The sequence below is a fragment of the Perca fluviatilis genome, chromosome 19, assembly GCF_010015445.1.
Source record: "Perca fluviatilis chromosome 19, GENO_Pfluv_1.0, whole genome shotgun sequence".
Taxonomy (NCBI): Eukaryota; Metazoa; Chordata; class Actinopteri; order Perciformes; family Percidae; genus Perca; species Perca fluviatilis.
This window is the reverse complement of record NC_053130.1, coordinates 10,495,676-10,509,700: the sequence shown is the minus strand read 5'-3', so window position 1 is coordinate 10,509,700 and position 14,025 is coordinate 10,495,676. Positions and strand designations below refer to the sequence as shown.

Sequence of the window (14,025 nt, the reverse complement as noted above, 5' to 3'; positions counted from 1 at the left end):
ACCGTGTTGGTGGGCTGCTCCGAGGAAATCATGTTTCCTCTGTTTGTTTTTTCTTGCTTGAGGCCTATTAAGGTGGTAATGTGTTGGATATTTACTAATGGAAGGTCTGACACCCACTCTCATGAAATGGTTGCAGTGAATACAGAGGCAAGCAGACAAGATGTTGGTGTTTTGAGCAGAGCAAGAAAATCCTTGAGAGCCTTTGTGACAGGAAGCATCTCCACTGCTGGGGTGTCCTTGACACTAGAACCCTCAGGGTGGTGTTCTCTAGTTGACCCTTCAACTCTCTTTAGAAGTTGCAAAGACTAGAAATTCGTTATAAGGTTCAATCAAAAATCATATGAAATATTATTACAAATATTGATGCATGTACCAAGAATTTTCATGATCATATAATCTGCTGATTATTTTCTTAATTAATGGACTTATCGTTAGATCTATAAAGTGTCAGAAGGTAGTGAAAAATGTCCATCATAGTTTCCCTGAGCCCAAAGTGACTTCAATTGCTTGTTTTGTCCGACTAACGGTCCAAAATCCAGCAATAATAATAATCATCATCCAGCAATAATTACCTGCCATTCACCACTTAACATCATTTGATGAACTTTATTTACCGTAATGTTTTTTTGACTGAAATTGAGCTGTGTCATTTTCATTAAACATTAACTGTTGGCATTATTACACAACAACATAGCTATATGTTTTAAAATGTCTCCCCTGTCTATCCCCTCTTGTCTCCTCCAGGTCTCAAATGTCTGGGCAACAAAGTTTGGACTTTTGTTGGAACGAAAAAATACAGCGACTGACGCACAACTCAGCCTCCCCGGGTACACATTAACACTGCACATGCATATGTATACACAAGTCAAGAGCTGAACAAAACCTGAACAGATGTGTCTGCATTAAGGACAACCTTCTAGTCATACACTCGCACAAACCGTTGTCATTTGGCAGGTAACTGAGGTACTGAGCTCTTTTTCTCTACAGGGAACCTTTGCCCACAGTGTTCAGCATGCTGCATCCTCTAGATGAGATCGCACCAGTAGTGTGTAAACCTGCAGGTACAACACGATCTCTCTCTCTCTCTCTCTCTCTCTCTCTCTCTCTCTCTCTCTCTCTCTCTCTCTCTCTCTCTCTCTCTCTCTCTCTCTCTCTCTCTCTCTCTCTCATATAATGAGTCATCAGCATACTTAAACCTGATTCTATGTGTGATTGTTTTATTTTTATTTTTTCAGGTCTGTTTGAAGGATCCCATGTACAATATGCATCTGATGCCACCATGAAGATAGTGTTCAGCTGCTGTCAGCCCTCTGTAGTTGTCTCCTATGACACTGTACAAGGAATACACTCTGTCTGGGCCCTGCGCAAAGTGACACAGGATGTGAGTGAATACACAGACATACGTGTTCAAACACAGAGAGTCAACCTTTCCCTAACCTTGAGCCTCTTACCCCCATCAGGAGCGTTCTACAGTCCTGCGGTGTACAGCAGATCCAGTTGGCACTCCGTTGGGTCTGATGGCATCTGGCTTACTGACCTCTCACCTCCGTAATATCTCCCGCCTGGACTCCCCTGGTGGAAGTGGGGCAACCGGGCTCGGTCCCGGAACTGGAACAAGGTAAAAGTGAAGTGAAAGTGTTGTCCTCACATCAGTTTATATGTGAGATTTTTGGCCTTCATATGGAAATGCCATATTGTCTGATCCCGTCCTTTGTTTTCCGCTCCTAGTTGTGCAGTTGGTCCTGGCTCTCCTCTCCACTACAGCGCTCTGCACAGCCACCAGAGCAGGATCATGACGTCTTCACCAGGATTTCACTCCCGTGTTCATTCCCCAAGTATATCCAACATGGCTGCCCTCAGGTGAGTTTGACTCGAAATTGAAGGGACACGTAATTTTTAAAATGTTTTTTTAAGAAACACCGATTACACATAAAACGTAATTACGTGACACAAACAGACAGTCAGTCAGCCCCTAACTGAACTTTCCAGCCTGATTAAGGATGCCCTCAGACCATTGAATGTTAAAGGTAGTGGTTAAAAACTCCTGTGTACAATGTCCCTTTTTTTTGTCTTCCTCCATCCTTCTATTCCAGCCGTGCCCACTCTCCAGGCATGGCGGCTCCATCCTTTTCAGGCGCGGCTCGTTTCAACACGTCTTTCCATAGCCCGTCCCCCAGGGGGCACCATGGCGTGATACACTCTCCCAACAGCACGGTCAACGAGACAATGCTGGTACCGGAGATGGAGCCCATCATACCCGACCTCTGTATGGAGCAGCTGTGGAGTGAGACGGTCACAGCTGGTCACAGGTAATTACCAGGACTGAACCCTATATGTGTAGGCACATGCTTCATTTACATCAATGACAGACAATATTGAGAATTAATTATTGCTATTTTTTTTATTTTAATGGGATTTCAACTTTGTCTTTTAAGTGATGGCCTTCATTCTGCTGAGTTCAGTAATGTAGCTACTTAGCTTTCTTAGCTTTTCTTGGCTATTTTAGCGACTGAACTTTCGGTATATTTAGGTACATCACTTTTATGAATAAATGCCAGAAAATGTAATGGCTTTTTATCATAAAGTTGTGTCACCAGCCATCATTACCAGCATCATCATCATCATCAGAAAACCAGAATTTCCCCCCTGTTGTGTTATGTCAGATAATTTTTTTTGGGAATATAATTATTTCTTGCTATGCAGTTATTGAGGTACTCCTCATAGGTGTGTGAATCTTCAATGGTCTTACGATTCGATTACGATTATCCTGTCTTCGATTCGATATCACGAGGCATCACGATTCGTCACCTCCTCAATATTATTATATATTGCTACACGTGGTTTTCATCCACAAATTCAAGCAGTCAGATATATATGTGAACTCCCCCTTTTCTTGTATCTGCTTTAAAAAAAATACACTTCCTCAATGTAGCAGAGTCTGAACACAGCAGACAAAAGGCAAAAACATAAAAAAAAAATTGTGTGTGTTTTGCTAAAGCAGAATTCGAACAAAGCGTTGAAAGCATCCAAACACTAATAAAATTCAGTTGAAACACTTTCTACCAGGCAGAGGCTGATTTACCAAGGGATCCTTTAAAAGGTGTAGCTACTTTACAGTTCATGGCGTCTACTCGACTCTACTCGCCTCGACGCGCTGTGCGTCCGTTTTCCATTGCAGATTTTAGTACCGCCTCAGCGTGGCTGGTCGTCATAGCGACTGCCGTGAGCGTGGCTTAGTAGCGTTGCTTTTCCCCGACTCATTTCCTGGTTCTCTGTCTCCGTAAACAACATGATATCAAAGAGTTAACTTTTACTGCTCCAGATTTCCCACCGTGGTCAGAAAGAACAGGGGAGACACTTTGTTTCTCTCACATATATATGACTCTAGAGTCGCTACTCGCTGCGGAGATAATCGCCGTCACTCTCTCACTTCTCCCTCGCTCACCAGCTCCCCACACACACACACCACACATGCACACACCAGCGCACAAGTATAAACATCAGGCCACTTGTATGCTACGGAGAAAGCTCTGCGTGGAGCCTCCGGCAGCAAAAAACCCACCGCTGGATAAACTATTTAAAAATGCCGTCTCTCGCTAGCAATGCAGCGATCAGTGACGATTCTTTCCGACCAGTCAGCAGCCTGCAGGTTTTCACATCACCTTTTCGGCTCGCCTCAGCTCGCTTGGAACCTCGACTGACGTGGTACTAAAAAAAGCACCTGTTAGCAGGTACCAGGTACTTTTTTTCGTAATGGAAAACCAAAAAAGGCGAGTAGAGTCGAGGCGAGTCGAGCAGGTACCATGTAATGGAAAAGCGCCATTACTTGTCAGCCAAGTAATGTTGCCCCCGGGCTGGCAGACACCGCAGAACATTACTCCGGTAAAATAGACGTAATGAGTAGCACATATCGTGAAGAAACATGGCATTTTATTTTGTTTGAGTTTTAACTTGTCCAGTGGGGCAAGTCAATTTCTCTTCCACTTGCCCGACAAAGAAATTCACTTGTCGCGGACAAGCCTGTCGAGCCCTGGTCCAGGTCCGCAACTCGATGCAATGATTCATTTCAACATCCCTAACTCCTCATATACTTGATTTGTAATTTTTTTGGGAATTTGGTAGCACCCAGGTAGAGAAAAGTGAAGCATTTCACCACGTGTGAACCAAATTTGCCTCTTTATGTAGAATTACTCAATTACTAAAAAGTTGCCATGATTTATGTTGACCTATCAATGACAGAGATGAAGAGAACATCATATCTAGAAGAATCCTCACTAAGTCCTTAACCATTTAGCTAAAAAGTTCATCTGAAATCATTTCTAAATCACTGATAAGCTCGTGTCTCCTTACATCGATGGTAAATGTGAGATTATTATATTTTGTTGCTGTTCTTGTTTAGTTACTGCTGTTGTTTAACATGAATCTTCATCTTTTTGTGTTTGCAGGGATATGAGCAGCCAGGCCTGTAAAGTATTTCTGACCTCTGACCTCTGTGAGAACCGCTACCTCTGTTTCCTGGTGGAGTCTCACCAACAGCTCAGGTCAACAAACCCACACAGTGTAGCCACCATACATATTTGATAAAGACTTCCCTAGCATGCACTACTTTATGTTGTGGAATCTAAGGGCCCATTAAAAGTCTAAAATCATCTAAATCTAATGCCTGAGGCAATATGACAGTAACAGTACTAAACATTGATTGCTCATGAACGTAGAATGCCAGACAAACCACTAAAGAATAGTTTAAATGTAACTCTCTTACTTTTCTTCATCATCACTCTCTCCACCTTATTTTGCTGTGTCTTTTTCATTGTTTCCACAGATGTGTGAAGTTTGTTGAGAGCAACAATACATCTCAGCTAATCTTCACCTCTGTCACGACCATCCCTGCCAAAGATGCAGAGCCTCTGCAGGTAGATTACAATATTTACTCTTCAGTATGTAGGTGAAGGTTATTGACAATATCAATTTCGAATTCAAAACATACACCCACAATCTACTCGTTTATTCAGTAAGTTAGTAAATATTTTAGATCAGCAGTTACAAAAAATTATGTTTTACAGGATGTGATTGTACTGTACACTTGCGGTCACTTTATTACACTTGTACAATCTAATGCAATCCAATACAACTGTTCTACCATAAAGTCTACCTTTTATGATGCCTAAAATGTCCAGTCTTTATCACAAAAAGTGTTAAATTAATTATGTTTTAGTGCTTAGGTCAATGGTGTTATTGTACTGGACTGAATTATACTGAGAGGTGTTTGTAATATTCTGCCACCTCATGTATGTAAATAGGAAGGAACAAAAATGAAACGACAATGTCACTAACAACTTTATGAACTTGTGAAGGTAGAATGCAGGGTTTTTCCTGACTCAGAAAGTGCCTTTGGGGGCTGACTACGCAAGACAAGCATGATTGATCTGTGTACAGTAAATCTATGCATTTATTATTATTTATTATTATTTTTGACAATTTGATAAACAAAACACCTATTATGCTTGAGTAAATGAAACCCCAAATACAAAACTGCTTTGAAAAATACTATTAATATTTAAATACTATCGTTAAAATCAAAGAGAGAGTCCGGTACAGCCAGACTCTGGACGGTAAAACTGAGTTTAGCACTCCTATTCAAGTTTATTTTCTGCTTGTTCAACGATTCTTTGGTAAATTGCTATTAAACACATTCAGAGAGATATTTGAATTGCGATGTTTATTTTTTTTCTCTCTCTCAATTTCTATTATTTTGGAATGTATTGTAGAGATGTTGTATTGAATTGTAATGTATGAAGATCAAACAGTGTGTATAGGTAGGTTGTGTAGTTAGCAAAAGTTGGTATGGAACCAAAAAGTTTGAGTCTAATAATAGACTAAAATACTTGCAAATAACTGTGGCCTCGTATTTGCCACCACTTCAAACTATGAGAAATGATACTAGAAATATTCCAGGTTGCAGCTCTGAACATTTACAGACGGGCTCATTGGATTTTACTCTCTCTGTATTTGTCATATATGTGTGAATTTTATGGCTGGTCTGGGCTGAAAGCATGTTTATTTAACATCAAATTGTTTGTGTGGGATGTTGTGAACATTGCATAGGAGCCATTACTGTATCCTCTTTAAACCATCCGGATGTTTACGTCTTCTGTCTGATATAATTCGGTCTTTACTTGCACCTTTTACCTTTTTAGAAACCAATGTGTGTGTTTTTAGCTGAGCTAAATCTCTGCCTCAGAGAACATTATTGAATTTCATCATTAGACCAGAACTCCACACACCAAGTCTTAACGACGGCACTTGATTGATGTTTCAATGAAGTTGTGATCTGTGAGCTGTTTATACTGTGCAACAGAGTAATTCTAGTTTGACATTTTGTAATTTTTCATAGTTTTGGATTTCAATTTCAGTTTACCTACTAGTAGATTGCTTTTAAGCTACTTTTGCAGTTTTAGTGTACCTACTAGATTAGGTTTCACATTTTAGTTAGCATAATCATTTATGAGGTATTATTATCCTGCACACACAGTATTGATCATGAACTAAAAAAACAAACAAAAACATGAATACCAGTGCTGGGTATTGCCTTCAACCTCACGATACAAATTGTAATACAGACGGTCTTATTTTTTGACTTATGTACTTTTTCTTATATTAATTAAGCCTGATTTATAAGGGCAGAAACAATTGGTTAATTTATAGAAAATTACGATAATCGATTAATCGTCATTTTTTAAGCATGGATGTTAAAAGGCTCACTAGTTCTAGCTTCTCACGTGAATATTTCTCACATGTGAATATTTGCTGGTTTTCTTATTCTTCTAGGACAGTTAACCTGAATAGCTTTAGGTTTTTTTTACTGATGGTCCGATAAACAAGCAAATAATAAAATGTTCTTACATTGTATAGACCAAATTATTATTCACTTAACTGAGAAATTAATAGGGAGATTACCGATAATTAAAATTGTTAGTTGCAGCCCGAGTGACTTAAGATGTTACTGACAAAACTTTTGGTCCTCAGAATATAGGTGCCATGCTGGTTTTGGAGGCCTGTGGCAGTCTGGTTCTATACACAGGAATCACCAGGGTAAGGACGAATCAAACTTAATCACATTAGCGTCTTTACATGCTGTAGACAACAATTAACGGACATTTCTGCTTATTGAAGTAAATTCATGTGTGATTAAAAACATGAGGTTCCTGTCTTGGTGTTGCTCTAGGTCAGTAAAGTGTTTGTCCCCGGCCTCCTGTCACCCACCTTCAGCCTGACCAACCACCTCTCTCACCTCAGCACGCCGGTTGAGAATGTTAGCACGCCGGCTAATGCTGGCAGTAGGCACCTCCAAAGAATGGACGAGGTACCGCAATGTGTTTTAAACATATTGTTCCTTATGCATTGATAGTTTAAATTATTTTATTTTGTCCATTGTTTTGGTAATAATACATCTTTTAGGTTACGAGATTGTGCCAGCGTTACTTTACTAATTTGCCATTCAATCTCGTACCATCTGAGTAGCAATTTCCACAGAGCAAGACAATCTGTCACAGTCAACATGGAGGCTTGATTTGGTTTCCTGTTTTATAATTATTCCATTACGCTGCTTGAAATGTTCAGAAAATAATCTCTTAAAAAACACTTCACCATACAAACTGTATTGCTTCACCCATGTGACATTCTGTCACCTCATCTTGGCTACTCCCTTTCTTTCCTTCCGTTCTCCCCTTTTCTCTTTACTTCTGCTTCACCTCTTTATTTTTCCCCTTCTCCTGCAGGCCGCTATGCCTTCACCAGTGTCAGAGCTGAGGGGTCCAAACATTAAACACCACGAAGGTTCATTTTTGGAAGATTACACTTTCCAACATGCCACGCCCCACATCCATGCCTTGCGGGACCCGGTCTGCAACCGGGTCACTTTGGTAAGTTTGTGAGTTTTCAAGTGAGGAGGTTGAATCGATTCAGAACAGATGTTCTCCAAACTTGAATGTTGTGGCGATGTACAGATGTAGTCTGACTTTGAGAAGCTGCTGTTTTGGTACACACTGCAGACATTAAACAAAACAAAACATACTGGAGGTGGAGGAGACTGAATGGTAACATTTTCCACTATAAATTATGTACACATATATAAAGTTGCTTTACAGTGTAACATAGAAAAGAGGCTTGTATGCAATGTAGGGTAATGTTTGCAGTTAAGGAAACTTCAGACTGACTGCAGCTGCAGGTCTAATCATTCATAGAAAACAACTCTGTGAGAGTCTCCCTCAAGGTTTGTTTCTAGTCAGTGATGTCTGTGTGATTCAGGCCCATCATTTTTTTGTGAATGGGAGCCACAAAGGATTGAGTATTTATGTGTGTGTTTCTGCCTCTTGGGTCAGTCCTGTCAGACAGCCTCTCCAGCCCTGGGAATCTACAGAATACACACAACAGTAGCAAAAACAGACCACTGTTTTCTCTCTCTCTCTCTCTCTCTCTCTCTCTCTCTCATCAACAGACTGTGCAAAACGGTGTCTGCAGGCTGCTGCTTTTTTGACATATTGACTCTGTTCATTGATTTTTCCTTTTGACCCCTTGATGTGTCAATCTGAAGGCTAATTGTTTGGTAATGCAGCTCGCTGGAGTTTTCAAGCACCAGCTGCTCTCTGTGTGTTGTCAAGTTGGCGGTTTATTTTCCTGTTCAGGGTTTCTTTCTAATCAGTGATGACTAGAACAGGACCGACCCTGCTGGAGAAAATTAAAGTAACAAGATGTTGTGATCGGTTTTTCCTCTATAACACACCTATTCGAAATAATCTACTGTGCTAATGTATATTCTTCTAAAAAAAATATTATTCACTTATTTTTCTTAAAAAATGAACAATTGCTGTGATTATTTAAAGGAGCACCACAGAAATATGTTTATTTCATGGTTATGAAATATATTGAAATGTTCACACTTGAAATGATGAAGGCTCCTGCAAATGACAACGTAATGCAAAATGTAATCACACTTTGGTGCTTTTCATTTTACCTCTGTACTGCAGTTTATTTTTTACCTGAGTGTTTACGTTTACAATGCACTGGGGTTGTTTTAACCACTGGAGTGCTGCCCTTTTTAATGAAATGAAAAGAATATCAAGGGTATTCTGGGTTGTAAATTAAATTTTAGATATATTTCTTTACTTTCAGAGTTTTGAGCGAAGGGCCACTAAATACAAAAAAAACATAAAACCCCTTTTATCTCACAAATTAATATACATAGAAAAACACAACTTCCAAAACAAGTGGTTATAGTTCACTTGCAGTCAACATAAGGCCGACTGTCTGCAATTAATAACCACCTGCTGTGTAATTACTGATTGGGGTGATGTGTGATTCCGGGCTGTTGGTGTTTGGTGTACTTGGAGACAATCAATCATAGCACACACCAATTTACTTATCTATTAACCTGGAGTTTTGCTTCTCTGTTGAGGTATTTCATTGCCTTGTGGTGAACAATTTTTTTCACCGTAGGAAAAGCAAAGGTGTAAATAATGAGATTAATGGTGGTCTAATTACATTTAGCTGCTTTCAGGGTCCTAACTGTGCATGCTGTCTCTGTGTATTGCAGTCCTTCCAGAAAAACGTTTTTTTGTGATTGTTGCGCGCAAAAATCCTTGATTATGCGGCATGTTTTCTTAAAAAATGCGATGGGATATTTATGCAATTCTATGCGATGAAATTGCGGGAACTTGCGAAAATTGTGGGAACTGCGGTTTGATGAAAAAGAGAAGAAAAAGTGATTTCCCCCAACACCCTGCTTTTTTTAAACTTAATTTCCAAAAATAGTTTACAGATATTTAGTCATTGCAATAAGTAAACAAATAAGATACAAAAATATATACAAATAATCTAATATTAAAGTAAAAATAAAAGTAATAGTCTAAACAGAGGGAAATAAAAGATACAAAAGAGACAGATTTTCAAAAATCGTTAATAATATAGACAGCAGGAGCACTTAAAATAAGAAATTTGAGTAGACATCAGATATTAAGATAGCTTTCTTATTGGATACCAACTTAAGAGACTCAAAGTACATGTCAAATTCAACCTCCAACACCCTGCTTTTCGATGATGTTCACGTCGCGTAATTACGTCACGTCATAACGTTCCCATGGCAACAGGGGAAAATGGCTGCTCTTGTGTGAAGTAAATGCAACATTTTTTCAACTTTCTGCTAAGATATATGTGACTTTTTTGCAACGAAAATGCGGGGATTATGAAATAATGCAAGCACCGCATATTTTGCGCGGAAATCTGCAATTTATGCGGCGAAAGTGCGGCATATTTGAAAAAAATGCGGCCCCCGCATGAATATGCAGACTTTGGCTGATTATGCATTGAATAATCGCGTTTTTCTGGAGGGACTGGTATTGACTAACTGGGACACTGCCCCTTTCCCACTGGTCAAAAAACCCATTTACACCCACTAACATCTGTCTCTGCTCGAGCAGGGCTTGAACATTGTTCCAAATTAGTTTGAAAGAGACTAACCCTGTTTTCTGGCGTGTTTGTGACGTTGAACGTGACACACAAGGGGAAAAAAAAGAATAAAGGTGCTCATCTACTGGCAGTGGAAAAGGAGTCTATCGCCTGTTTCTAGCGGGTTTACCCCCTTTAAAAAAAGCTGCATATACATGCTAACTTTGGTGAAAAAAGGTATATTGAATAGAATAGAGCCATTCATAATGTTATTAATAACACCTGTGCTTTTCCTTCCATGACAAGTCAAAATGTCTCCCTTTTCCAATTTTACTTTCCACTGGAGGAATAGATTTAGAGTTAAGTGTACAATTTACTGTAGATAGTTTATTGTCAAAGCACTGATATGAAGTTGAACTCAAAGTGTTAATATAATGTTAATTTGTGCACAATCTCTCTCTCTAGGAACTAAACAGTGGCACAATGTTGAGGATCTCCATCCCAGATATTGCTACCTCAGAGCTTGGTGAGACACACACACACACACACACACACACACACACACACACACACACACACACACACACACACACACACACACACACACACACACACACACACTTGTTTTATGTTTGCTTTTGTTGAAGCACAGAAGGATGCATACTGTATGTACGCATTTAAAACTAGATATTACGGCTGTTGTTGGTCAGTAATGCTTTGTGTCGTTAAAATGTAGAAAAAACACGCACACAGCTGAGTCAGGGCAGTTAGGTTCTGGAAATTAGGTTTGAGAGCTGCCCTACGTTGCAAGTACGCAAAACTATGTTTGTGTAATTGACGACGCCACACACACACACACACACACACACACACACACACACACACACACACACACACACACACACACACACACACACACACACACACACACACACACACACACACACACAGATAATGATTAAGCCACTACTATTACAGATGCACAGAATTCTTTCAATGTATTTTTCTTTATTATTTGTAGCACAAGTTAGTGGTCAATAAATAAATATGAGTGAGACTGCGATCTTTTTTTTAAATCTCTTTGGAGCTTTGGGGCTTCAGACTAACTTTTTGCCTTGGTTGCACTGGTGCGCCTAACTTTTTTTATTTAGGTTAGGTGCACCAGCACAAAATTTAGGTGCACCCATATTTTTCCTCGCATCGCCGTTAACGCTGAATGGTAATACACAATATATAGCTCTGTATTTTTTTACAAAGTGGGCTAAATGTTCAGTTTTAAGTCAAAGCCACTTTTCACAAGCTCTTTTATTAAAACAGATTGTGATTAAAATAAAATGCAAAGACAGGGTTTCCTTTTCCAGTTTAAAAATATACAGCTGCAACACATGTAAATGAAAGTTATCTGAAATAAATAGCCTAGGATATATATAAAAAAAGAATATCTATCTATCTGTCTGTCTGTCTGTCTGTCTGTCCAGAAGGAATGGGTCATGTAACGCAACATTAAACCATATCCATATAAACGACATTGCCTCGTTAGTGGAGAGGCAGCGGATGCGAGGACGTTAGGTGCACCGGTGCAACCTAGTAAAAATCTTAGTCGCACCCTTACAAATGTTGGTCGCACTCTAGAGCCTTGAGCTTTATGTTTTACAAAACAAAGTTAACCCTTTAAGACATGTGAATAAATAACTACTAAGGGAATTGGGGTGGAAGACTCATTTGGGTAGATGAACTGAGAGAAACATGGGAAATGTATTGTGTGGGAACCTCAGTTACAGTAATTAGCAAATTAACACGCAACCTGTCTGTTCCTTGGGTCAATTCAATTCAAACCTTCTCTTTAAACAGTTGTTCAAACTGACCTGTCAACAAATTGTGAACATATAGATTACAATTACATTTACCATTTTTTTATGTTATAATAAACATTTGCAAAAGCTATTTTTATACCATATTGTATCAAAATACAATCTAAAGTACTTTAAACTAAATGTATTTGTCGATTCCCCAATAAAACAGATTCTAAATCTCTTTACTAATTATGTCCTGTTGGATGGTTCATTTACATTAATTTACAGCTTTCTTTTAACATTGTTTTCTTATTCATGCTGTTTAAAACACAAGGATAGTATTTGCCAGTCAAATTTTTTTTTTGATTCCGACTGTAGCTCTGTAAAGGTTTGTTGTTATATTTAAAGCTATAGTGCGTAGTTTCTGCCGCCCCCATGAGGACTCCACAATCTTCTGAACATAGCCATACTGAGAAATACAGAGGGAGTTTTGTGGAGCTGATGGTCTTAATTAGCTTTGTAGCAACTCATTTGGCAATGGCTTGAATATAACGGACGACGTTCATTAACATCAAAAAGTTACACACTAAAGCTTTAACTTTAACGAAAATGTTATTTTTAAAGTTCTATTCATTCAACTAAGGCTGATGGTGGAAACACATAAGTTGAGGCGTGCTGCGGATAATTGCATATGCATTTTTCTGTTCCAGAAACTTCCACAGAAATTGAAGTTCTTGTAAATGACTTGTTACTAGAGACACGGGCCAAAAAGCTTTATTTTCATTTTGGTTTTATATCTCCTAAGCAAAAAGTAACTGGTGGAAGGAATAATATTATTAATTAATATGCATTACACTGACAATCTATTTTATTTTCAAACCAATTAAAGCAGAGGTCTACCGGTTTATCTTTTATTTTGTTTACCACTAATGGGTCCCTGGGTCTGCTCAGATCTCAGCATCTGCTCTGACCATGAACCTTCACGTTTCTTAATCTCCTCTATCTTTTGTTAAAGCTTACCCTTTTAAAAAAGGAAAAAGAAAAAGCACCACTAAGGTGTGTGTATAATTATATCTGCCTTGTGTGTGTGTGTGTGTCTACCTCTGTGTCTTTGCCATGCGTTGCCCATTATTTAGTAATCGATCTTACAGACAAGGCTTTCTTCCTCTAATGAAATGGCATTTATCCACCTCTTCCCTGACCTTTCCCACTCGGGATGTCCAATTAAGATAGCCTGGTGACGTTGATTAGGAATCATTGGTCAGAGTTGTTAGGAGACACAGTAACACTAACTACTGTTGTATTGTAGGTTCTTTTTTTATTTCCTTTTTTTGTTTTCTGATGTTAAGGAGAAGAGGCCAACACGTGTCACAACAGGATGCAGATCATCAGAAAAAAAGCAATTCTGTTAAAATGAAGGAAATATTATTTTTAAAGTTATATTCATTCAACTAAGGCTGATGGTGGAAACACATAAGTAGAGAGAGCTCTATGCTCTTCTCTTTCAGTTTTCATGTGCATTCTGCATTTGTTGAAAATTACTTAAACTCTTTCTCAAACCAGGTATCCAAACTAGCAACCTTCTGGCGTTACTTGATTCACTTGATTAGACTTGGTATTTAAAGTCTTATGTGGTCCCAAGGAATTTGGGGAATCATAACTCTGTAATGAATTATATCACATTCATGGTTGATTTGAAAGCAGATCAGAATGTTTGTGTATGCTCTTTCTTATTATTGTTATCATTTTTTTTTTTAAATAACTCAGCACATGGCGTTCCTCTTCATAA

At 38.8% G+C, this 14,025-nt stretch overlaps 1 protein-coding gene across 1 annotated transcript in view; it reads left to right on the top strand.

Annotated features, from left to right (window-relative positions):
- Positions 1 to 14,025, top strand: part of anapc1 (anaphase promoting complex subunit 1) — a 67,061-nt gene that overhangs the window by 4,169 nt on the left and 48,867 nt on the right. Inside the window, exons 6-17 of the mRNA XM_039784723.1 lie at positions 745 to 827; positions 988 to 1,061; positions 1,236 to 1,381; positions 1,461 to 1,618; positions 1,729 to 1,860; positions 2,094 to 2,309; positions 4,446 to 4,541; positions 4,823 to 4,913; positions 7,027 to 7,092; positions 7,226 to 7,363; positions 7,779 to 7,922; positions 10,909 to 10,969. Coding sequence (XP_039640657.1) covers positions 745 to 827; positions 988 to 1,061; positions 1,236 to 1,381; positions 1,461 to 1,618; positions 1,729 to 1,860; positions 2,094 to 2,309; positions 4,446 to 4,541; positions 4,823 to 4,913; positions 7,027 to 7,092; positions 7,226 to 7,363; positions 7,779 to 7,922; positions 10,909 to 10,969 — 1,405 coding nt within the window. The remainder of the gene's footprint in view (positions 1 to 744; positions 828 to 987; positions 1,062 to 1,235; positions 1,382 to 1,460; positions 1,619 to 1,728; positions 1,861 to 2,093; positions 2,310 to 4,445; positions 4,542 to 4,822; positions 4,914 to 7,026; positions 7,093 to 7,225; positions 7,364 to 7,778; positions 7,923 to 10,908; positions 10,970 to 14,025) is intronic.